At 60.1% G+C, this 24,763-nt stretch overlaps 5 protein-coding genes across 5 annotated transcripts; all 5 read left to right on the forward strand.

Moving 5' to 3' along the window:
• Nucleotides 1–870: 870 nt before the first annotated feature.
• On the forward strand, nt 871–2,667 carry LDBPK_180620 (ATP-dependent zinc metallopeptidase, putative; the record flags this gene model as incomplete). The annotated part of the gene is made up of 1 exon (XM_003860028.1): nt 871–2,667. The coding sequence occupies one exon, from the start codon at nt 871–873 to the stop codon at nt 2,665–2,667; it is 1,797 nt and encodes a 598-aa protein (XP_003860076.1).
• A 4,557-nt stretch (nt 2,668–7,224) lies between these two features.
• On the forward strand, nt 7,225–8,913 carry LDBPK_180640 (hypothetical protein, unknown function; the record flags this gene model as incomplete). The annotated part of the gene is made up of 1 exon (XM_003860029.1): nt 7,225–8,913. One exon carries the CDS (start codon nt 7,225–7,227, stop codon nt 8,911–8,913), a length of 1,689 nt encoding a protein of 562 aa, XP_003860077.1.
• A 707-nt stretch (nt 8,914–9,620) lies between these two features.
• On the forward strand, nt 9,621–10,436 carry LDBPK_180650 (serine/threonine kinase-like protein, putative; the record flags this gene model as incomplete). Its single annotated transcript, XM_003860030.1, has 1 exon — nt 9,621–10,436. The coding sequence occupies one exon, from the start codon at nt 9,621–9,623 to the stop codon at nt 10,434–10,436; it is 816 nt and encodes a 271-aa protein (XP_003860078.1).
• A 4,165-nt stretch (nt 10,437–14,601) lies between these two features.
• LDBPK_180660 (hypothetical protein, conserved) lies at nt 14,602–18,528 on the forward strand (the record flags this gene model as incomplete). The annotated part of the gene is made up of 1 exon (XM_003860031.1): nt 14,602–18,528. One exon carries the CDS (start codon nt 14,602–14,604, stop codon nt 18,526–18,528), a length of 3,927 nt encoding a protein of 1,308 aa, XP_003860079.1.
• A 3,812-nt stretch (nt 18,529–22,340) lies between these two features.
• LDBPK_180670 (hypothetical protein, conserved) lies at nt 22,341–24,476 on the forward strand (the record flags this gene model as incomplete). The annotated part of the gene is made up of 1 exon (XM_003860032.1): nt 22,341–24,476. The coding sequence occupies one exon, from the start codon at nt 22,341–22,343 to the stop codon at nt 24,474–24,476; it is 2,136 nt and encodes a 711-aa protein (XP_003860080.1).
• Nucleotides 24,477–24,763: the final 287 nt, after the last annotated feature.

Consider the following 24,763-nt stretch of genomic DNA (forward strand, 5'->3'; position numbering starts at 1 on the left):
GCGATAAGTGAAGGGGGAAAACGAGAAGACGAGCGGCGCTTTCTACACTCGCCATGCTGCATTACAGTGCCTCTGCGATCAGAGACGAGCGATTCAGCTTCCGCATCGACTCCTACTCGCACAAAGCCCCACCAACGCCCAGCACCCACCTCATTCCCTTCTCGGCCTTCCTCCCTGCCTTTTTTCTCTCCCGGCCTACTTTTCCTTCGTTGGTTTCCGTCCATTTACCTCGGCACGTTATGTGGCGTTGCCGTCCTCCCATCGTCGTCATCATGAGCAGCACCGTCATCTGTGCATATCAACGGTTTCTCTGCTCTCCGCCGTCACCCCACACTCTTCCGTCTCGCTGCCACCACTCCTTTCTGCCATCCCTCTCTCTCCACATTCGCTTGCTCACCCTTTGGCGCTCGCCGTGAGACGCATTTGCCCTCCCTGCCTTTGCTGTGGCGGTGGTTGTGGTGGGTGCTGCTTGCCCGTGTTTTGGACGTGTGTTCGGCACCTGCTGCTGCTGCTTCTGCTTTCGGCGCTGCGCACAACATCGAAGGTCACATCCGCATACACGTGCGCCCCCTCCTTCGTATTTTGGCCAACGAACTTGGAGCGTTTCAAACCGCCGCGTGCTGCTTGACTGACGCACGCACTCTCGCATACTCATGGAAACACCGGCAGTACAGGCTCTCTACCCCCTTCCGTTCTCCCTATCCGACCCCACCTTTGCTATTCCTTGGCCTTTGACCAGTTACCCACGGCACGTAATCGCTCTGGCTCTCGTTTCGCCCGCCGACAATCTGCGCCAGCGCGAAGTTGAAAAAGTCGCCGAGACTTCTCAGCTGGAGTGTTCTGTCCCTCTTCCTCCTCGTCTTCACGGAGATGTCCTTCACCGATGCGCAGAGTCCCGAATACCAACGGGGCATCAACGACGCGGAGCGGCATCGCAGGGCGACAGAGGAAAACTGGATACGGCCCGCCCTCGGCCCCATCGTATGGCTCGGCGTGCCATTCTTGCTGGCATGGATGTATATGCGCCGTGTCTCGCTGGGCAGTCCGCTCGGCAGCGGATCCGCCAGCGGCAGCGGCAACCCTTTCATGAGCATGATGGAGCAGATGATGCCGATTAAGAAGCGGCAGTTTCGCGTCGACGTGAAAGGTACAAGGTTCTCCGACGTTGTCGGCATCCCGGAGGCGAAGGCCGAGGTGCGCCAGTACGTCGACTTCCTCACAGAGCCGAACAAGTTCACTCGGCTCGGGGCGCGACTGCCGAAGGGGTGTCTGCTGACGGGGGAGCCCGGCACAGGCAAGACACTGCTGGCCAAGGCCGTCGCCGGTGAAGCGAATGTGGCTTTCTTCAGCTGCAACGGTGCGGACTTTATTGAGCTCATAGGTGGCAGTGGCCCAAAGCGGGTGCGCGAGCTCTTCGAGGAAGCGCGGGCGGCCGCGCCGGCGATCATCTTCATCGACGAAATCGACGCCATCGGCTCCCGCGCTGGCAAGCAGGGCGGCTCCGTCAGCAGCGAGGAGAACCGCACCATCAACCAGCTGCTCGCTGAGTTGGATGGGCTCAGCACGAGCGCCGATCCCATTGTTGTGCTGGCGGCCACGAATTTCCAGGACAACATCGACAAGGCGCTGCTGCGTGAGGGCCGCTTCGACCGAAAAATTGCCATTGAGATGCCCGACCTCTCCGCGCGTCGCGAGCTCTTCGAGCACTATCTTAACCGCATCTGCACTGGTGACCCAAACGGCCGCACAAAGGATGAGGGCGGCAAGGAGCTGGCGCTAGACACTAGCGTGAGCAACAAGGCGCTGGCAGACCAGCTGGCGGACCTCACGCCAGGGCTGTCGCCGGCCACGGTGGCCACGGTCGTAAACGAGGCGGCGCTGCAGAGCGGAATAGCCGGTAAGCCGCTTGTGCAGCTGCCGGATCTGCTGGAGGCACTGGACAACACGCTTATGGGCCGCAAGCACCGCAATCGCCAGAGCGACCAATCGGCTCGCCGCACCGCGATTCACGAAGCCGGTCACGCTCTGACGGCGTGGATGCTACCGGTTGTGCAGAAAGTGCTGAAGATCAGCGTCACCCCGCGCGGGCACGCGATGGGCTACACGCAGCGCGCCGGGACTGAGTTTCACGAATATCAAACAAACGCGACGCTCTTCGCCGACATGGTGGTCATGCTCGGCGGCCGCGCCGCAGAGGAGGTGATGCTAGGCGACGTGTCAGCCGGTGCGATGGACGACTTACAGCGGGCCACTGACGTGGCGCTCAAGCAGATGCTGGCGTTTGGCATGAGCACACACACGGGGTTGCTGTCGTACCACCCTGATTACACTCAAGCAGGGCGGGACTTCACGACCTTTTCCAACGAAGCCCAGTACCGCGCTGAACTGGAGGCGCAGAAGCTGCTTGCAGCCGCCCACTCCACCGCCGTGGACATCGTCAAGCGTCACAAGGACAAAATGGAGATTATGGTGAAGGCGCTACTGGAGAAGAAGGAGCTGTCGACTCGCGACATTGAGGAGCTCTGGGGCCCGCGGCCATCGACGCCGACGGTGGAGGACATTGTGCACAAGGTCATCGAGGTGACTGGCAGCTACGCCGAGATCACCGCGACCGTTGGCCCTGCGGCGGCAGCGGTGGCGACACCGAGCATTGCGGGAGTGTATTAATAGTGATGAGGTGAGAAGGACAGCAAATGAAGGGCTTCTTTGCTCGCCTACGTGTGCGCTTGTTCTTCTCTCGTTGGGCTGCGCTCATTGCTTGCGGGTGTTTTCCCCACACAACGCATCAGGCGCACGCGCTGCAAACACAACCTCAGGCGTCGGAGGTGGCGCACGCGCGTATAGCTGTTCTTTGCTTTTGTTGTTATTTTTGCCTTTACTGCTGCCTTACTTCGCTGTCATCGCAGTCGTCAGCGTCGTTGCTCGGCATGTGGCGTTTGTTTTGTTGTACGAAGCGGGTGTACGTGTATGTGTATGCGTCCGTGTGTGTGTGTGTGTGTGTGTGTGTGTGCGGGCTTGCACACCTGCACGTGCGTGGTTGGCTGGTGTGTCTATTCGTGTGTTGCGCGGCAGTGTAGACGCTGAGCACAGGAGAAGAGTAAGTGTGCGACAGCGAAGAGGAGTGGAGGAGGGTGAAGAAAGGCGAGGTAAGGCGAAGGCAGGTGTTCACACGTCAGGAGGAGAATCCAGAGGGCGTGCGTGAAGTGCATGCGTGATGCGTTGCGCTCAAGGCACTTCATTCTCTTCTCTCCCTCACCTTCCCCCCTCCCCCTCCCCTCCATCGAGCCTCCCGCCTCATCCCAAATGTGCATGCGCGCACACGCGCATCCTCTCTTGTCTGTCTGTGTGTCGCTCCTTCCGGCAGCGCCGCCTCTTGTCAAGTTATTCCTGCAAACCACATACCCCCCCTCCCTTTCTCCATTACTTCACAAAACCCACGATCGCCTTCATATGCAGACTCGCGTACCTGGGCGCGTGCTTGCGTGTGTGCTTATCCCCCATCATCACTTGCTCGCCAGCCGATCATGATCGGCGGGACATGCACCTCTTCGATGCCTGCGAAAGGCAGAAGAGAACCCGCTGAGCGATGCGCGCACCCGCTGACTCGCCGTCATCCTGTCCCTTTCTCCCTCTGCTGTGCATCTACTCCCCCCTCCCCCTCCCGCCCTCGCACTGTCTCTCTCCCCATACCTTTCACGCGCGCACGCACACACACACACACACACAGTTGCCTTTCGCGCCACAGAAAACGCTCATGAAGAGAGCCACAACGCACACCGCATACTGATAAGAATCCAGAAGTAGCAGAGTCCAGTGTAGCTCCTCGCAGAACCCTTCCCTCCCTTCCCATCCGCCCAAAGCCCCCGTTGTTGTTTTGTTTTTGTGCTTTCCACGTTTCCTCCCTTCCCTGTAATCCACTAAGAACGCTTCGCGTTGTTTGTTTGCTTGTCTTTCTCGCCCTCGCTTATTCGCTTGCTGCTCGCTGTCAGCGGCGCACGCACCTGCCCACGCATTCGTAGTCACAGGCGCGTACATCTGCCACGTCACCAGCATGTCCAAGATCGCCCCGCAAACCCTGGTGGAGGCCATCCAGGCCGTCCTGAAGGTGGACAAGGAGCGCAAGTTCAAGGAGAGCGTCGATCTGCAGGTCAACCTGAAGAACTACGACCCCCAGAAAGACAAGCGTTTCTCTGGTTCCCTGAAGCTGCCGAATGTGTGCCGCCCGCGCATGACGGTGTGCCTGCTGTGCGACCTCGTGCACGAGGACATCGCCAAGAAGGAAGGTGTGCCGACCATGAACCAGGAGGATCTGAAGAAGCTCAACAAGAACAAGAAGCTGGTGAAGAAGATGTGCAACCAGTACGACGCCTTCCTGTGCTCTGAGTCGATCATCAAGACTGTGCCGCGTCTGGTGGGCCCGCACATGCACCGTATGGGCAAGTTCCCTACGGTGTGCTCGCCCAGCGAGTCGCTCACAGACAAGATCGTGGAGCTACGCTCGACTGTGAAGTTCCAGCTAAAGAAGGTGCTGTGCCTCGGCACCTGCGTCGGCCACATGGAGATGAGCGAGGAGCAGCTCCGCCAGAACGTCACGATGGCGATCAACTTCCTCGTGTCGCTGCTGAAGAAGAACTGGCAGAACCTGAAGTCGGCGTACATCAAGTCGACGATGGGCAAGCCGCAGCGCATCTATTAGGCAGGCCAGAGTCTGGGCGAGTCGCAGATGCTTCTCTTGTTGTTGAGGGTTTTCGGCGTCTTTGGCTTGTCCAGCACCCCCTTCGCATCAGCGCATGGCGCGGCGCGCGAACCGGATGTGAGCGAGCGTGTGCACATCTGTACGCTTTTTTCTTGTCGGTGACGTCCCGTCTGTTTCTTTGTTGTTTTGTTTTTATTGTTGCGGCGGTGCCGGTGCGCCGAGACGGGGATGCGCGTGCCTCTCTGGCGCCACGCAACGAGGGCGAAAAAGGTTTCCTTCGTTTAAAACCGAATTTACTCTCTAATAGGGCTCAAGGGAAGCGGATGCTTGTCTGTCTGTCTCTCTCCGCTGTCATCATCAGGGAGAGTTCGTCGAGGATGTCGCGGTCGTTGCTTCAGCCTTTCGTTTTCGCTTTTCGCTCGGCGTTGCTTGTTCGCCATGGTCCACAGTATTTGCCTTGCCGGCGCGCGTGGGTGTGTAGGCGCATGTGTGCGTGCTGTGTCGGCTGCGACGGCGCAGCCGCATCGGCGGAGGCGGCAATAACAACCAGCATTGAGGAGCGAAGCGAAACAACCGAAAGACGAGCATCACCGTCTCTATACTAGGAGAGTGCCTTAGATGGACCGAAACCCAAGAAGAATGAACGCACACCAGCGCAGGAGAGAGAGCGAGCGAGCGAGCGAAGGCCGGGTGGGGCGGCGGCGGCGAGACGGTCACATCGATTGCATCCTCCCCTCCTCACCGCCTCGTCTTGCGTTTCTCTCTTTCCTTCTTTTTGTTTTCGGCCCTTCTCTGCCACCTCCGTCCAACTCGTAACGGCTATGTTTTCTGTTACTTTCTTTTCAAGTGTATGTGTGTGTGTGTGTGTAGGTGTGTGTGCAGGTGTGTGTATCCTTGGCGTATGTGTGTGCGTTGATGTGCTTCTCAATACAGCGCCCTTTCCTCCGTTCTCGCCCCTCAACGCTCCCTCTCTCTCGTCTTCTCCAGTGCCACCATGCTTCCCCGTCCGCCGCTCCCCTTCTTATCTGCACCTCTCTCACTGCGTTCTCGTCGCGTTCTCGCATGAGTAGAAGAGATGGCCGTCATGTGTAGCTGCAGAGATGGGTGGGGTTCGTGTGTGCGCTTTTTCATGGGCGAAGAGGGACGTTGGCACTGCGCGGTGGCGGCGATGCGAGGGAGAGGCGTGTGGTGCAGTCGAAAGGAGCGAAGCACGCACGGACATCTCGTGATCATATATGACGCTAGAGGAAACTCCAGCAAGCAACGGGAGCGCGAAACCAGCAGATCCCCCCCCTCCTCCTTGTCCCTGGCGAGCCAACCCTGAGCTTAAGGCAACCCACTCACTCTTTCGTTTTCGTACTTTTCTTGTTTCGTACACTTCCGCGCTACACCATGTATATCAGCGGAGATGGAGACGGGAGGAGGGCGAAGCCCCACGGGCATTGACGTGCGTGCATCTATGTGCTGGGCACCATCCCTCTCGCTCTATGTGCTTGCCTCTCTATCTCTTGATCGCATCTGAGCAACGACGTCGATTCGATCAGAGAGGGAGCGGGCGAAAACGCTAAGCAGGCAGACCAGGTCGAAGGGTGAGAGAGCGAGTCATCATATGGTGGCACGAATGTGCCATCAAATACGCGTGGATGGGTGGCTGTCTGTCGGGGACTCCTCCTCCTCCAAGTGATCTTCCTGATATTGTGTGGTGCTGTCATTATTTCAAGTGATTTCGACATGAAAGCCCCTCAAAAAGTCGGATAGAGGCAGACAGAGATGCTTGCAAAACTCTGTCATCTCCTTGTGGCGGTCCGGATGCCGCTGTTCTGTTATCTCCACGCGCGCTGCAGCACGCGTTTCGGACGCACACACGCCGGGCGAGGTGGGGCGGGAGAGGGAGGGTTGAGGAATATGCGAACCACTCTCGCGTGCGACCGTGTCGCTGTCAAGAGTTCGACGCATCTGAATCGGTCTATGTATAGCTCTCTCTTTCTCTACTCAGCGCATTCCTCCGTCTTCTCTCGGCGTTATCACTTCTCCCTCCCTCTACGCTTGATAAGCGCATATTTGCGTGTGGTGTCGCTTCTCATGCGCTCCATACTCCTCTTGCGTACACTGTTTTCCTTTTCTTCGGCGACGGAAAGGCAGTGGCATCTCTTCTTGTCGTCTGCATCGCTCCAAGCATGCTTTCGAACGTGTGCATTCCACTTGATGCCGCGCACCCATAGATCTCTGTTCATGTGCATGAGCAGCGAGAACGCTGCCACCGCTGTTACACTCTCCTTGTGTTACTTGTTTTTCTTCTTAGATCAAGCCCCTGACTCTCCCTTGTCTGTGCTAGGCGTCAACCAGCGAAGCCTTCACAGCATCGTATACCGCTTTTTTTTTCGCTTGGTGCGTTGCGTCTAGCTCTGTGCTTCCTCTCTATCCACCTGCCTCCTTTCAGTCCTCCATCATCGCGGTGCTGCCACGCAGTCGCTTCCTCCTTATTGTCGTTCTGGTTCCCGCTGCTCCCACCGCCCTTGTCATTCCGGATGCGAGCCTACATCGATAGCATCTGCAACCGCAAACCACCTTCCAAGGCGCCGCAGGTGCGGCCCACGAAGAGTGCGCTGCTGCTCCTGTCTCACCAGGAAGCGAAGAGGCGACAACTCGGTGACTCTCAAGCGGACGGCTCCATTTCTGCTTTGAAGCGCCCGCATCAGCAACCGCGTGCGGCAGCTGCCAAGTGGCCCCTGAAAGCCGCTCCCTCGGTGAGGCCACCACCCCGCCCTCTTGCATGTCGCTCTCCGTCGCCACTGGCGCATGATGTGCTCGCTCGCACACCGGCCGCTTCCTCTGTGGCGGCGGCGGAGTCACCGTGGCACCCCCTTTTTACCTCTGCTTCACAGTCGCCGGCGACGTCACCGCGGCAGCAGCAGCGGCCGGCACGCCGCGCATCGGAAGAGGAGAGCGAAGCAGGTGTTACTCGAGAGGAATACTGGCCCATGTTGGCTCGCTCATTGGAGGCCGACAGGGAGACGCCCGTCGCAGTAGCGGCACACGGCGACCGCAGGTGGTACGACGAAACCGCGGAGGATGGCGAAGGCGGACACCGAAAAGCCGGCGTAACGCACGCCTCGGCAGCAGAGAGGGGTGGCTGTGCAAAGTCGTCGCCCACTCGTGTATGGCGGTCTGCATGGACTCCGTGGCATCCCCCGTCGCATAAAGTGCATCAGAATCTAGTTCGGAGCGACGCTGCTTCGCCGTTCCAGACTCATTTTCGCCTGCGGTATCCTTCGTCGTCATCTTGCACCTCTCCTGCCCCACACGCGCGCTCTGAGATGGAGCCGCCGCGTGCACCGCGTGCATCTGCAGCGCGTCCATCTATGACAAGCGGCACGCCTAGCAACAGCAATCTTGCGGCTCTTTCTCGCCACTGCCCCACCTCCCCGGCAAGGGCGGTCGATCTGAGCGAACCCCCTCGGTGGTGTCACCGGGTCTCGGCACCTCAGCAGCAGCCGCTGGCAAGAGTGCACGAGAGGCGCGAGAGCTACTCCAGTAGCGCTCACTGCACGACCGATGCTGATGTAATCGCAGACACGCAGCGCCGGCCTGACTCGCCGCCGTGTCGGTCGTCACTGTCGTCGCTCTTCTCCTCGGGTTTCTTCAGCCGGGGGCCTGAAGCGGCCATGCACCGCCGTGCTGGGCGTTACTCGACAGCAGCGCACCGAGCCGGGAACCCTTGCGCGCGTTTTCCTGCCACGGCGCAGAGCGCAGCCTCTTCGCTTACGGAGTCCCAGCAAACGAGCCAACCGCGACCCGGCGCAGATTATCGCTGCCGTGACGTGAACAACTGCAGTCTGCGCGACTTGCAAGAGGGACTGTGCACTCGTCTGCAGAGACGTCTGCACGACCTCGAGACCTCGCCCTCGAGTAGCACCTCGCCGATGGACTGGAAAGCTGCTGCGCAAAGCACTGCATCAGCGCCTCTGCTCGCTGATACGGATGCGACGCTGCGCCTCTGGCGTGATACGCGGCGAGCGCTCCGGCAGCAGGTGATGCATCGCAGCGCCATTCACGATCTGCAGCGCAGCACCCCACTGAAAGGGCAATGGCCTGATGTCGAGGAGGGCGTAGTGATGGACGACGTTGTGCGCCGCATCCTCGCGGAGCGGGCCGCCTCGCGTGCATATCTACTTGCGGGTGCCGCCGCTGCGAACAGAGAGGAGCGCACTCGATGACGTTACACGCTTGTATGCACGCGGATGCGTGGATAGTCACGCAACGTTGATTTGCTCTGTCTCTCTCTCTCTCTGCCACACGCTCCCCTTCCCCGTTGAACGCCACCTCCCTTTCCGCTTCGCTGCAGCCCGACTCGACCAGTCCATGCCACGGCAAAACGAGGGCGAAGCGCCGACACGTATGCGAAGGTCTTCTGCTCTTGAGCTGTATGCGTGAGCGAGTCGGCATGGATCTGCATGTGTGCCACGCTGCACTTTGCTTAGCACCCGCGCGAGTTTGCTTGCATGGCACACAATGCGGCGCCCACGTTGGCTGCCTTCTTGTGCTGCGACAGTCACCTACCCTCCCCCACTCGCCCTCTCTTCTCCATCGGTTTTGCCACGCGTTCCGCGCTGCTACGCTCCGCGGCAACGTGTTTGACCTATGCGCTTTTCTTTGGTCGCCTGGCGCCTCCGTTCACACACCTTCATTTCCTCGCAGTGTCTCACTCGCTCTTTGCGTTTCTATTCTCGTGCACTCTCCCGGGCTTGTGCGTGCGAACGCAAGCTCTCCTCCTGGGCCTCTCTCGAGAACTGTTTCGTCGGCGCCATCATCACTACGACACCTTCTCATACTCTCCCCCTCCTCTTCACATGTTTGAGTAACGTCGTCGAGGACAGTCATCAAAGCCACATACACGAACAAGCAACTACAGGCAACAGCAACCATGGACCCATCTGTCATGGTGGGCCAGTACACGCTGGGCAAGCAGATCGGCTCCGGCAACTTCTCGAAGGTGCGACTGGGCACCGATCCGCAAGGCCGCACATGGGCCATCAAGATCGTGGACAAGCGCCGCCTAAAGAAGGAGAACATGGAGGACCAGATGCTCCGCGAAGTCGCCATCATGCGCAGCTTGCGCCAGCAGAACGTGGTGAAGCTCCAGGAGGTGCTTCAGTCCTCTAACCATTACTACTTAGTCCTCGAGCTGGTCACAGGCGGCGAGCTGTTTGACAAAATTGTAGCCGCCAAGCGCTTCGACGAGCCGACGGCGCGTCGGTACTTCCACCAGCTCATCGCGGGCATGTACTACTGTCACTCGAAGGGCTTCGCTCACCGCGACCTGAAGCCGGAGAACCTGTTGCTCGACGCAAACGGCACACTGAAGATTTCGGACTTCGGACTCAGCAACCTCCAGCAGGATGTGCTGCTGCAGACCATCTGCGGCACGCCAAACTACGTTGCACCAGAGGTGCTCATGGAGCGCGGCTACAACGGACTCTCGGCGGACATCTGGAGCTGCGGCGTGGTGCTGTACGTGATGCTGGCAGGACGTCTGCCCTTCGAGGATCGGAACATGAACGTCCTTCTTGGCAAGATCGAGCGGGGCGACTATCAAATGATCCGCCACATCAGCGACCCTGCCAAGGACCTAGTCGCGCGCATGCTGACCGTCGACCCGCGCAAGCGCATCTCAATGGAGGATGTCATCAACCACCCTTGGTTCCAGATTGACTGGAATCCGAGGCTACTCTCCACGTAAGGTGTGGCAGATCACGGAGAAGATCGGGAAGGGGAATGAGGCCCATAGAAAGTGTGAGCGACATGATATGTCGGTCCTTGTCAACCTTACCTATCATCCCGCTCATCCTGTTGTCATCGTTCCGACTTGGGGGGGGGGGGCTGCTGTGTCGGCAAGGAACCAATATATTTCCCCCGAGCCCGTCTCTTCCCTCCCCCAATCTTTGCGTGCGTACGTGCGGGTCTCTCGACGTGCATCTTCACCCCCTCCCGTGTGGACCCCTCCTCGTCGTCATTGCACGTGGCTTCGCGCACATCCTTCCCATGGCCTGCGGTCGCCCTTTTCCCTTTGACATGTCTTTTTGACATTTGCGTGTGGGCGTGTGTCACATGCCGCGTCGTCCGCACACATCCCCGCCACCGTCTCTGCCACCACCCCTCACCCCGCGCTTCCGGCGCACACCTCTGCACTGTCCCTGTTTTGCTGCCTCACTTTCCCACCCCCCTGCAACGGCATTCTGTGATAGCTAGCTCGCCATTTTTGTATTCGCCGCGTCTCTCCTGCTATTACATGTCAGTAGGGAGCTGTATGTATGTCTGCGCCTGTATCTATGGATGGGGATGCGTGTGTGTGTGTGCATGTATGTCCAAGTTGTGCTGTTTGTCTCCCTTCTCTTCCCATTGTGACTAACTATTCCTACTCTTCCCAGCCCCCCCCCCCACCACCACACACACACCACGCTACATACACACACATCCGTCCCCTGTCTTGGTCTCTCACTTTCTTTTTCTGTTTTTGTGAGGAGGAGCACGTGTAGTTGATGTCGACTGCGGCCCTGTCGCCGTCGTCTCCTTCAGCACCGCTGTCCCCTTCCCCCTCCTCCCTCGTGCACCCTTCGAGCACCCCCCCTTCCCCTCCCTACTTCACGCACACAAACACACATGCACGCACGCGCACCCTCTCGTTCATAGTCACGCGCGTGCTTTTTGTTTTCGCACATCGTCGTTGTTGTTCCGTTTTGTTTTGCCGTTGGGTACAAGGATGTACATGTCAGCTATATATGTATATATATATATATATGCATGTGTGTGCGTGTGCACAGCTTCTTTTGGCGCTGCTGTCGGCTATTCCTTTGCGTTGCTGCCGCCCGCAGGGCTTCTGTTTGCTGTTTCGTGGTCATGTGTGACTCAGATGTGGAATCACCTTGGCTTAGTACTTCCGTTGTTTTCTGTTAGTTCTATGCTTTGCGTTGGTGGATCGGCGTGCGTGCGTGTGTGTGTGTGCTCAGTCTTCTACCTGTACAAGGAACCAGCTGGGTCAAGCCAGCTGCTTGCGCACTCTCACTCACAGGCCCGCGCCTCATACTCGCACACCTCCATCAAGGAAGAGGTCGCTGGAAGGTGGCAAGGATAGGCGTGCACTCGCACACATACTCACGCGAACAGAATGAACAAGCAGCTCTCGCACTCCGACGTGGGCGACTCTCCTTGTTCTCTAAAATATTTTGTGCTTCTTTGTTTATGCTATAGTCTGCCAAGCACCAGAAGTGAACACGCAGAAGGTTGGAAAGGGAGGTGGGCGGGTGGTTCGACGGTTATGCCGGCAGAGACAAAAGTTTGGATGTGTTGTAGCGTTGCATCTTGGTCGCTCAAGACGAAGCCCAGGAAGGCGCTGTGGGTGTGGAGAGAGGGGGAGAGATCGAGTCCGTGTGCGTGTGTTTCATACCAAACAAACAAAGAAGCAGAGAGAGCGCGCGTGCGCACATCATCATCATCTCGCAGTCACCTACGCGCAGTTCCACTGTGTTGGCTGTGCAGCAACCTCTCTCTCTCTTTCTTTGCTTGTTTGTTGTTGCTGCGTTCAGCACTCCTGCACCCACGCACACATGGCACGATACTTTTGGCTCCCTCCAGGTCATTTCCGATCTCCTCCTCCCCACCGCCCGCCCCTCGTTTTCACTCCTCTCCGTTCAGCGCTGTCGGCTCGTCCCGCCCTCCCCACAACCGCCCCGCCGCTGCCTTCTCACGGTATCCTTGGTCAGTGGTGTATGCTTGTGTGGCGGTGGTGTTTTCTTCGCCCTCTCCCCACGCCGTGCCTCTCCTCATTTCTCTTGTCCATTTCCCTTTTGTTGTTGTTCGTTGTGCCACACGTTTTTGGATATGTGCATGTGGCTATTCCTCTATGTCAACTGCATTCACGACGATGCCCCCTCTCTTGCCTTTTCTTCGCACTGTTTTTTTTTTTTTTTTGGTTTTGCTGGATGGTGTCGCTCCTGTCGTTGTCCGACTTGCTCATAGTATATATTTATTTATATTTCTTTGGGCTCTTCGCCCACCCCTCCTCCCCCTCCCGCTTCTCTCTCTCTATCCCGTTATCATGTGCATGCCGACATCCACACACGTACAGACTGACCGATGCGCAAGAACGAAAAAAAGTTTCTTTTCAGCACGCACATCGCATTGTACGCTCGTTCCTCCCACTTCTTTTATGGTTCCCATCTCTCAGTCCCGCACCCACCCACCCTCCTCCCACACACACATATGTATATGTGTGTGCGAGAGACGGCTGTGATGTGGTCACATCTCTCTCTTTGCGTGTCTGTGTGTGTGTGTGTTCCTTTAACTTTCTCAGCAACAGAAAGGAAAAATAATTCGCCCCGAGGCCCTCACCCTCAAGACAAACAAGGCGTAGAAGCAGACAAGTCACAGAAACAGACGGCAAGTGTGCGCACCAACGCTCACGAATATGCTGGAGTAGCAGGCCTCGCCTTCCGCCCTCCTCCTCCACACCCTCCCGACGTCGCCATGCTTCTTGGCGCTCTCGCCCCACACTGGTTCGCAACATCCTCCTCTCTCCGCCGGCCCCTCTCTCTCACACACACAGTGTATTGTGCAACCTCGGTGGCTTCCGCTTTCTCCCCCCTCCCTCCGTTCTTCACTTGGTCTGCTCTCTAACCTCTCCGCTCCTCCTCTTCCTCGGCATTCTTTCGGGGCGGGGTGCAGGCAGACAGACATACACGCACGCACACACACGTGCACAAGGGAAAGATCATCTTCACCCCTTCTCTCATTGTACATATATATATATATATAACAATAACTGTTACACTCACCAGCAGATACTAGACGAGGTCTTGTAGAGTGGGCCTGTGCTGGACACCGTGAGGCTTTTCATCGCTCTCGCACCCCCCCCCGCTCCGGCCATAAGACTACCCCCTTCCCCTACCCCTACCGTCTCCTCTTGTGTTGCTGTTGGGGCTCCGCCGTCTCTCTAGGTGCTTTTTGTGTGCATGCGTGCGTTAGTTGTTTTAATATCGAGCACGTCAGGAAAGACGCTTGAGCTTTGTGTTCCGTGTGTGTGGGTGTGGGTGGTCCGTGAGTGGGTATCCAGCCGGCCTCGGCCCCCCCACCCACCCACCCTCCCTCCTTCTCCACTTTTCTGTTCGGCTCTCCTTCTTTATCGATCTCGCTGCGTCTTTTTGGGTGAGCGTGTGCGCCGTCTGCAGGTGTCCTGCCTCCTGCCTCCTGACTCCTGCCTCCGACCCGCGCCACCCCCACACCAAATCTCTTTCAGTGTCTTGGCTGTGAGGGTCCTTGTATTTGGTTCTCCGCTCCCCATAATTTTTTTATGTTGGTGTCTGTATGCTGCCCCTCCCCCCATCTCATCCCATCCCATCCCACCTGGCCGCATCACCCGATCCTTCTCGCCTTCTTTTCTCTTACTACTTTCCGATTCACTGACGTGCTGAGTTGCCTCTTCTCCTTTGTTGTCTCCACCCCCTCACCCCTCACACTCACATACACGCACACGCACGCGGACGCACTGTGGTTGGTACTGTGCAACTGAGGACGCCCACCAACACACGAGCGTGCACAGGCAAAACGTAGCCCTGTGTCGCTGCCGCTCTTGGCGACTCGCTCCGGTACCTCTCCATCTATCGATACCGGGCCTTGTGTGGGCAAGTGGCGCCGCAGTTGTTCGCCGTTTTTTGGTTGTTGCTCGCATTGCCTGGTGGACGCTCGGATCTCTGCCGGTGCCGTTCGTGATTGCCGCCCCCATCCCCTCTCTCCCGCGCGTGTGCGCATCCTTTACCTCTCTCTCTCTCTGACGCGCGAGGCTGTCGCGCTGGCTGTTAGCCTTTTCGTTTGCTTTCCTTTGGAAACATATTGAGATTTCTTCCCTGATCATGCAGAATATCACGGCATCTTCGCCGTCTCCGTACGCCGGCGGAGGCCACTGTGGGGATCACTCGAACCGCGTCGGGGACGCTGCGACGGCCGCCTCGGTGTTTCGAGACTTCACATGGTATAGCGCGACGCTGCTCTCGCACCTATTCGTGCTGGAGCACGCGCAGCTGGAGCGGACCGCGGCAGCCGAAGAGAACCGCCGGCGTGCTGCAGCCGCGCATAGTCCTCAGCTGCTAATGAGCGCCGCCTTTGAGTCGCTGAACGCGTCCGTTGTTGTGGCGTCTGCGTCCGCCGCCGCAGGATCAGCTGGAGCGACTTCAAGGGAGATGGGTGACGGTGGCTCCATCGGTCGCCAGCTGGATCTCGAAAGTAACAAAGCCGGCGGTGACGATGACAACAGCCAGAATAATGGCGCCGCCGCTCTCTCGATGCCGCCGCTGCCACCGCCTGCAAGCGATGAGTCACAGAAACTGCCGCATCTTGTCACGCAGCATCGGCCGCACGTCTTGATTGGGTTTGCCGCGGTGGGTGATGCCACTGCAGTGGGTGCGGGGAATCCGATGATAGCTGACGCTGCAACGCGATGGGTGCCTCCGCAGGCTACCAGGGTTGCAGGGTCGTCAGCTGCCTCCCCTGCTGCTGCTGCGGCGGCGGCGACGGCTACAACAACCACGGCCAAAACGAGTGCACCGGACAGCGCCGTCACGTCGCTGCTGGCTGTCTTTGATGCGTACTACTTCCCTTCGGAGCTCTTTGACGCAGCTGGCCCGGCTGCGTCCGCCATGGCCGGGCAGCAAGGTGAGAAGGCAGACAACCTTTTGCTCCCGGATGCTGGCGCCAGTGCCATGCATGTAGCAACAGATGGCGCGGAGCAGGTGCATGGAACGGGCACTAGCTCCGCCGGAGCCGCCGATTCGGGTGCAGGCAGCGGCACCGCCGCACCTCGAGTAGCGGCAGAAGCGCTGCGCGAGGCCTTCCATGATCTCCTGGTGCTGGGTCAACGCTGCGCCGTGTTTGCCCTCACGTACCGCGGCATTGTCGGCTGCGGCAATGATGCAGCGGCAAGTCGCGCTTGGCTTGGCAGTGCAGACGTAGAGGGTGAGGACGACGCTGGCCACCACTACTCTCCTAACACTGATGGCGAGCATCTGTCCACTACCGCATCCACCGCTAAGATGCATGATGCGGCGGGTGCGGGCTTCTCGTCCGAGGATGACGCCAAAGCGGACGAGGCCGTGCAGCAGGCAGCTTCCGCGTCGCTGCAGTTTCTCCTCCAACTCGCGTGCAGTTGTCCGTGTGCCCCTCTTGCGTACGCAGCCCAGCTTTGCATTGCCTATGCGCTTGCTGCGCGGCCGCCGCCGTGCTGCGCGACCGGCTGGATCGCACGGCAGCAGCTGATGCGCTACTTGCCAACGCTGCAGCCGCAGTCCCGCGCCGTGCCCGCGACGGACGCAAGCGCGAGCAGCACCGCCGTTGGCGGGCCGCCGCCACACTGCGGCGTCGGCGGTGGCGGTGGCTCGATAGCGACAACGAGTAGCAGAAGCGGCACCAAGAGCAAACACATTCCCACCACACAGCACGTGCGACCGGAAGATGCGATGCTGTGGTTCGACTCCACTGGCGCGGTGCACTTGATGACTGCTGAGCGCTGGTGGGACGCTCAACAGCAGCACGCCGCCACGTGCCTCGCGTACTGCGGCCCGCTGCCGGCGACCACCGCCCTCCCAACCGTGCAGCGCCTGCTCATGGAGGAGGAGGCATACATGGGCCCCAACGGCAGCGCCGCGGCGGTGCTCAAGTCCGTGTTGGAGGCGGTCTCGGCTGAAGTCTGCCTCAACGCCCGTGCCATTTCAGGCTCCCCGTCGTCGACGGTGCACACGTCTTTGCGACGGCGCCGCGGCGTGCACCGCGGCGGTGGGGCCAGTGCTGGTGGGCGCCGCTCGCTCACCGGTGACGGCGAAGAGGACGCGGCTGACGGGCGTGTGCAAAGCGGATCCTCGACGCTTTCTGGCGCATGCCGTGTGGTGGGAGCGGCCAGCGGATCAGTCGCCTCCATGGGGCGCGCGCAAGGGGCCGCTGCTGTCGGAGCGCCAACTCGCTTGTCGAAGGCGGCAAAGCGGCGCCGCGCTCTCTTGTTCGCGCTCGCTCAAAGTCACCTGCTTCCTCCGGTGCAGCAGCTCGCGACGTCCAAGACGCTTCTCTATGGCGTGTTCACCGATGGCGGGGAGTGCCCGTCCTACTACAAGCTTCTCTCCCTATACCCCGACGTACTCCGCGCGCACCACGCAGCACTGCACTACGTCCTTTACGGGGACGGCCCGCTCTTGGTGGACATGCGGCTGATGATCGCGGTCATGGCAGCGAGCAGGCACCGCTGCGAGTACCTCGTGTCGCGCTTTTCGGCTCTGCTCTTGCGCTACGCGGAGGAGGCGATGTTAGAGGAGTATGTGGAAGAGGACGACTGCGGCGCTGGGAACGGGAGCAGCGCGCTGCGTGGTGGCCATCAAGGTCGCCTCTACAGGAGCAGCAGCAGCAGCAGCAGTGGTGGCGCGCGCGGCCATGCGGCGTACAGTCGCAGAGATGCCGCGGATGCGTACGACTACGACAGCCCCCACTTTGCGGGCCCGTCGGCGTACCCGCGGCAACAGAAGCATCGGCACAGTGACGAGTCGGTGGCTGGCTGCTTTCGCGGCCAGTCACGCCAGCGTTGGATCACGCACGGCCCGCCGGCGCGGCTGCGCGCCGTCCAGCGCTTCATCGCCCTCGCTGCCCACACGCCGTGGACTCTCAGTGAGGTGGAGATTCGAAACGTGTTGGCCTGCGGTTGGACCGTTCCGGAAGTGTTTCAGCTTGTCGCCATCGTGGCGCAGGTAGTGCCGCTCTGCGGCTTCGTCATGGGCCTCTTCGTGCCAGCAGAGCCGTGGGCTATGACGCTGCTACCGCTGGAGGTGGTGGAGCGGCTGGGCCATCGCGCCGTGACGGAGGACGCCCTTGCCGGGCCTCTCGGCGGCAGTGGCGTCTCGTCTGGCGGCATGGCCGGGTGCTGTCCCGACCCCGCCATCTCACACTGCAACAGCGGCGGTCGAGGCGGCGGCGACGAACGCGGTAGCCCGACCGGCGGAGCAGCACGACCTCCGCACGCGGATGTGTACCGTAGGTTTGCTGGCGACGACAACGTGGTCAGCGAGCAGCGCATCAAGGGCGGCACCACCGCCGCCAACCCGCCCACGCTGTGGCGCAGTCGGTTCACCTGGAACGAGATGGGGGCGACGTCGATGGAACAGTATTATCCCGGCGCCGCCACGCTTCTCAATGAAGAAATCGAGTGCTACCTCGACGTGGTGCGGCAGCTGACCAAGGCGGATTGTGTGGGGCTGATGAGCCCCGACTACGACCCCTCCTACGCTTTCCGCTCCCTCCAGCTCTACGTGCAGAACTTGGTCGGCTTCATGGTGGAGGACTATTCCTACAACGACATCAATAAGGTGCTTCGGCGTCCGGCCAAGTGGTTTGCTCAAGTGCTGACGATGCGGCCAGAGACGCTCTCTCGCAGCGAGGTGGTTCGCTGGTACGTGCCGACGACCCCGCCGACTGGTAAAACATCTGATATGAGCGCCGAGTCGTCGCTCGTGACGCACCAACTGAAGCGCGAGATCGAGCTGCTGTCGGTCGTGGACAGCGCACAGGGTGGCCACCGCGGCGGCATCGAGTCGGCCAGTGCCCACCAGGATAACGGCGATAGGCCACCCCCCACCCCCACCGAGGCAGCCCGCGATGCGGCTGAAGCGGAGGCCCTGCAGACAGCCTTGACCCTTCAGGACGAGCGAGTGCTGCTGCTGATCGCACTCGCTACGATGGAGGCCCGCAAAGAAGGCCTTCTTCACATTCTTCTGCGGCCCTTGTGTGCGGTACTGAACAACATGTGAGTGGCGGTGGCGGCGGCGTTTTGCGGTGGGTGACCACGACTACGTGTGTGTGTGTGTGTGTTAGCGAGTGGGCCTCCCCCTCCCCCTCTTTCTCCGGTGGAAGTCCATCATTTGAGCCCCTGATGACAGAGGAGGGACACACACCTCCGCGCGTGGCACCTCAGGGCCCAGCGGCCCCGCGCTCTCTGTGTGGGTGGAGGAGGCCAAAGCAGCCCTCCTATATCCCTGCCAAATGCCGAATCACTTGAGGTGGTGACCGGGTCAGGTGCCTACGACGTAGGGGGGAGGCGAGTGCGATGCATCCCTGCTGATGTGGGCGGCCGTGCCCTGGACGGCGTGGCGTCGGGGCGACCTGCGACTGTGAGCAGGTCTGTGCCCATCCACGTGATGGGCAGAGCTTCAACGGCTCTCGACCGATTCTCTCACGCCTGGCCCTCAAACTGCCTAATGGTGCCGGTAGAGCCTGAGTGTCACCCCGAGAGCGATGCATCAAGGGTGGCAACCAGCATGGTGGGGGAGCCGCTGTGAGGCGACCTGCGCAATTTGGGATGGAGGGTGGAGTTTGAGGCAGGGGTCGTGCTCTCAGATGGCTGAGCCAGCACATGGTTGTAACACGTGTGCCTAGGGTTGCCTCGCGCCATGCGAAGTGGACCCTGTGAGAAGATCGGTGCGTAGAGTAGAGTTGAACTCATGCACGCTGGCAGCGAAACGGGCAAGTTGACGGTGACTACATACAGTTCATCGCCACCGCCACTTGGGACTGTGCGCGGGAGGTCGTCAGGCCTGTCCCCCCTCCCCTACACACACACACACCACCCTCCTTCATGCCTGCTCTGCAGTGCTTACGTATAATTCGCATGTGTCTTGGGCTCTGCCTTTCCGGTAGACGTGTTCGCGCTGCGCATATCGTTTTGTCTTCGCGGTTTCTGTTTGGTATGTATGCATGTGGCTGTGTATGTGTGTGTGTGTGTTTGTGGTTGTGCCGGTTTTCTATTCGCTCCTTACACCTTCCTTTTGTAGGGCCGAAGTGTTTAACAGCAACGAAGAAACGCAAGAGAGATCTCCCAACGGTTGATACGAGGCCTGCGGTGCAACGCGGGGCGATGCCTTTGCCAGCTTCGCCCGTACTGTCCTTGCACATGCGGGTGCACCGCCTTAGTCCCGGATGAGGGAAGCGCCTCTCCGTCGGACCAGTCGCGTGAATGCTTAGCAAAGGCGCTGGCCTTCGCGTTCCGCTTCAGTCCTCTCCGCTGTCGCTGTATTCTGCCCGCGTGTGCACTGATGAGTGCATCCAGTACACAAAGGTAAGGCCAAAAATGGCCACAAGCTCGTACCACTAGCAGCGAGATGATTCGAGGCACACGCACCGACATCAACCGATGCGACGGTGTGCGCAGTGCGTACGCTGCGTCCTTCAGCTACAAGAGCCTTACATTCGCTTGTGCCTCCCTCTTTGTTGCGCTTCAACTCCTCCTCTTACCTGTGACCATGCGCGCGCGTGTCTGCATCGGTTTCACTACAAGCCACTCTATACCTTCACGCCTGTCTCTTGTTCTGCCCCATCCTCGCGCACCTCCCGCGCTCTACGCGCATGCGCACACATCTCACTCAGCTTCCGTTGAGTTACTGTCGCTCTATCGTACTGCCTGCGTGGGGGCTGCGCTGGATGGCAGGCTAGTCGCCCTTCCGCTCCTTCTCCTTCGTACGGCACCTGATTCTTTTTATACCGCGTCGCTGTGCTCAAGCTCCCCCTCCCGAGTCGCTTCAAGCCGCGGCAGGTCATCATATGGTGTGGAGACTCTCCACACCAAAGTCTGGAGGACTCGATGGTGTAGCTCGGGGTGCTCTCGTCATGCATGCGGCATCTCTGCCGCATCAGCCCACCCGGTCGGACGTAGGAGGCGCCGGACGCGCCGCGCACATGCATGCACGTTGGGGCTGATCGGTATGGATTACCTCGCGCCTTCTTCGCCCATCACTGTTGCTCTTCCGACCTCTGGATGCCCCGCGCGGATGCGATACGCCGTGCCAGCTGTACTTGACAGCGCGTGCGCACAGTGCACGCATTCCTGCACCCCGGGACCTTGTTCAGGACGAGGTGGCTGCCTGGGGAGGGGACTCGCTGTCTTCCCTTTCCATTCCAGTCGATGCCATTGAGGGTGGCGTCTCTGGGTGGCTTGCCCACAGTCAGCCCGGGAGTGATATGCTGGGGCGCACACGGCAACTGCGCATGAGTAAAATGTGTGTGCGTGTGGGGCTCCGAAGAGGTTGATTCCTGCTTGCCGGTGTGAGAGCCGCGAAAGTGCTGAGACACGGCTGCCATCCCGCGTTCGCACCCCCTGCACCAAATGTGCAGGGCCGCACTCCGCGTGAGTGCGGAGCGTTGCACACGGCTGCGGTGCCGCGTAGCAAAGAGTGCGCTCCTCGCCTTGAGGGGGCGCTCAGCTCCACAAAATGCACCAGTGCCCAGGGCCCCACCCTCCAGAGGGCGGATTGCCGTGTGGCCTGTATGGCAACCTTGTCTGCGAAGGGCGTTAGGAGTGCGAGGCCATCAGCAAAGGAGGCGTGGTGTAGTGTGGGTCTCCTGTGGAGCACCACACTCAGCGAGCCCATCACAATGAAGAGGGTCCACGGCTGATCCTTGTGGGGCTCCGCATGTAAGCCCGGCCATCCTCGATCGCCGCGTGCGGAAGCCATCCCCGGCCCGAAGGAGCCGCTTTTGACCACGCAATGAAGGGCTGCCGCTCCTGGCAACATGGCCTGGGCCCTTGCTGAACATTCTCGTCCTCCAAACCTTTACAATCAACCCGCACACCGCAGGCGCGTGCACAATGCACATCCTCGCCTCCGTCCTCCCGGCGATCTGCGGCGTCGCATTCAACGGGCGCGACATGACGCCGCCAGAGGCCCGCGACACTTCGTTGGCCTCGAAGAGGGCCTTCGACTGCCTCCTCTCTCAGGCGCGGCTCTCGCACGGGCTCAAACTCTGCAGCCCACGTTCCCGGGACGAGTGGGCGATGGGCCCCGTGGCCTTGATGTGTTTAACCGCGAGCAGGTGCATGAGACGGGGGGCGCTGTGCGAAGAGAGCACGCACTCGCAGAACAGCAGGAAGACGGGGTGACGCTACGGGCACGCGATGGGGGCACGGCCCCACCGACAGGGTAGGCTCAGCAGAGCACCGAGCGGTGCGCTGCACGTGTGAGGCGCCTTTTCTTGACTGCTAGAGCTGCGGCTCCCCTTCATTTGGATGGCGCCTCTGTCATCGCTGCTGCCCTCACGGGCTGCCTCCGCACAGTCATGCAGTCAACGCGGAGCCACATCACTCCGTGACTCACCTGTCATGTGTGATCCACGGCCCGTTGCATAAAATCCGGCGAAAACCCCGCTTACAGGCCGAGCCGTTATCCTTCATGGCAAAGGCGAAGGCGCGCAACTGATGACGCGGAGAGGAAGTTGAGACCGGAAGCCGAAAGGGCGGGTGGGCCCGCGCACTCTCGTCCGTATACTGGCTCAGGCGGTACACGCGTGTCGGTGCTCTTGTGAAAGGGCGGCGAAAAAAATACGCACTCTATAACTGCCCGTGTGGCCCTCTCGGTGTGTAGGCGGCTCGACCGCGCACACACACACACAACGCCTCCCACAAGCCGGATCGACTGAGACCAATGTGCCGACTCGCTCCATGACCTCCGCGGAGCCCGCCCCCCTACCCCTCTCTCGCACACATCCCCCATTCTCCCTCCCTCTCTTCCTCACGCTGGCGAAGGAACGGAAGTATTCACACACTTACACAACACACGAAACAGAACGGAAAATGCCGACCGAACTGCTTGACGACTCCACCCAGGACGCGGAGGAGGAGTTTATCTTCAACGAGTACGCCATCGATGACAGCCTCGACCCGCTGAACCGGCTCTTGATGTACTATCAGTCGGACTTCTCGTTGCAGCGGCTCGTGCTCGTACGCGAGCTCGCCTCGACCGCGCAATTCGCCGGGTACGCCGAAAGCGCGCGCTCCATTGTGCCGCTGCTGACGACCTTCACCCAAGACGCTGAGCCCGTGGTGAGGCAGGCTCTGGTAGAGCAGCTGTACCCACTCGCGGAGTTCTTCGTGCAGCAGGGCAGTGATGCAGGTTACCAATGCTTGCTGAATGCCTTCCTCCCGACGGCTTTCGAGCTGCTCGTTGATAAGAATGTGGAGGTCGGCGTTGTGGCGCTAGAAGCGATTCAGAAGCTGGCCCAACTCGTACACAAGGAAGACGTGCAATCGCACTTGCTTAACGTGGTCATGACCCTCGCCCACGACGAGCGCGCAGAGGATTACCGCGTTGTAGCGGCGCAGCTCTTCAACGACCTCGCGCCACAGTTCGGCAGCGAGTTCTCAACAACGGTGGTGCTCGGCGAACTGGAGCTGCTCTCAAACGACTCTAGCTTCACCGTGCGCCGTACCGTCGGCAGCAACCTCGGTGGCGTGTGTGCCGTGCTCACGACGGAGGAGGCGCAGCGGACGGTGCTGTCGCTGTATATCACTCTCTGCGAGGATGAGATCTGGGGCGTGCGGCAGGCCTGTGCCGAGTCCATTGAAAAGGTGTCGAGTGGGCTGCCCGAGTCAATGCGGGTGCAGTTTATCGTGCCGGCTTTCCAGAAGCTGCTCGAGGACGACTCTCGCTGGGTGCGCACGCGCGCCTACGAGTCACTAGGCCGCCTCCTCCACACACTTCGTAGTGAAGACATCAGCCCTGAGCTGCTGCGCCTCTTCACCGACATGGCCTTCCAGTCCGACAACGTGGAAAGCCCACTCAGCGAGTACTGTGCATACTGCTTTCCAGCTGTGGTGCAGGCTATCGGTCCGTCCCGCTGGAACGAGGTGGCGGACGCATACGCGACGATGCTGAAGGACGTGCAGTGGAAAGTGCGCAAGTCCCTCGCATACTCGCTGCACGAAATGGCCGCGCTGCTTGGGACAGCAATCACGGAGGAGGCTATTGTGCCAGCCTTTGAGCTGCTGCTGCGCGACCTCGACGACATCAAGCGCGGCGCCGTCCTCAACGCCGAGAAGTTTCTCGCTCTAGTCACGCCCGCCACGCGCGACCGTCTTGTGCCCCTTCTGTGCCATGTGCCGCTAGAGAGCGAGAACTGGCGGCTGCGCAACGAGGTGGCGAAGCGCATCGGCGCCGTCGCCGTGCTGCTCTCGCCTGACAGCCCCTCTTTTCCTTCTGTACTGGCGCTGGTGTCGCGACTGCTCGATGATAGTGTTATGGAAGTGCGCACCTCCACATACGAGCCGGTCGCAATCATCCTTAAGCACCTGCGTTCGGCCAATGACGAGAAGTACCAGAACTACCTTGCCTCCATTGTGAAGCTTGCGACGGCGTACAGCTTCCGTGGGCGGCAGATGTTCGCCTACGTCACGGAGCAGGTCGTTAAGGTTGGTGCCGACGACGTACTCGAGAGCGCGCTGCTTGACGGGATTGTGAAGCTGGCAATGGACCCCGTCGTCAACACGCGCCTTGTCGTTGACAACGTGGCGGGCCGCACCATCCTGCGCAACCACAAGTGGGCGGGGAATAACAAGGTGCAGGAAGCGGTCGCGGTTCTGCAGCAGCAGGCAGCTTCGCAGGAAGAGGCGGACGCGGCGGCCGAGGCCGCTGAGGCAGCCGTGGCAAATACCCAAATATTGAATGGCAACGAGGGCGGCGGCGGCGAGGCTGGCAGTTTGGAGATGCAGCAGGACGAGGAGCAGCAAGCTGACGGCGGCGCCCCCTCCCCGGCGCTGCAGGCCGGCCCTGATGGCGTGGCCGCTGGAGCGGGAGGTACTGGGGGTGAAGACGAAGCCGACCCGCCGTGCGGTCTGTGGCCGCAGGGCGTGCCAACCATGTCCGCAGAAGCTCCTGGTGGCAGTAGTAGTGTAGTCTCATTAGGTGGTACTGCGGTTGTAGGCGATATTTAATCACGCAACTCTCCCTGTATCCCTCTCCGGTCCTCTCCATTTTGTGCGTGCGTGCACGACCGCGTGTTTGGATGAGTGTGCCCTTTCCACTGGGGCCGCGAGCCCACCCCCTCCCCGCCCCGGCCCTCTCTCTCTTTCTCTCTCCGCCACCACTCCTCTTCCTCCTTCCGCAACGGCCTCGTGCTGTGCACCGAAGCAACATCAGCCAAGTCGGTACTGGGCCGCTGTGTTGTATGCCGCATTATATCTGCATAACTGCCTGTGATCTGTTTGTGTGTGTGTGTGTA

The sequence above is a fragment of the Leishmania donovani genome, chromosome 18 (genome assembly GCF_000227135.1).
Source record: "Leishmania donovani BPK282A1 complete genome, chromosome 18".
In the NCBI taxonomy this organism is placed as follows: domain Eukaryota; phylum Euglenozoa; class Kinetoplastea; order Trypanosomatida; family Trypanosomatidae; genus Leishmania; species Leishmania donovani.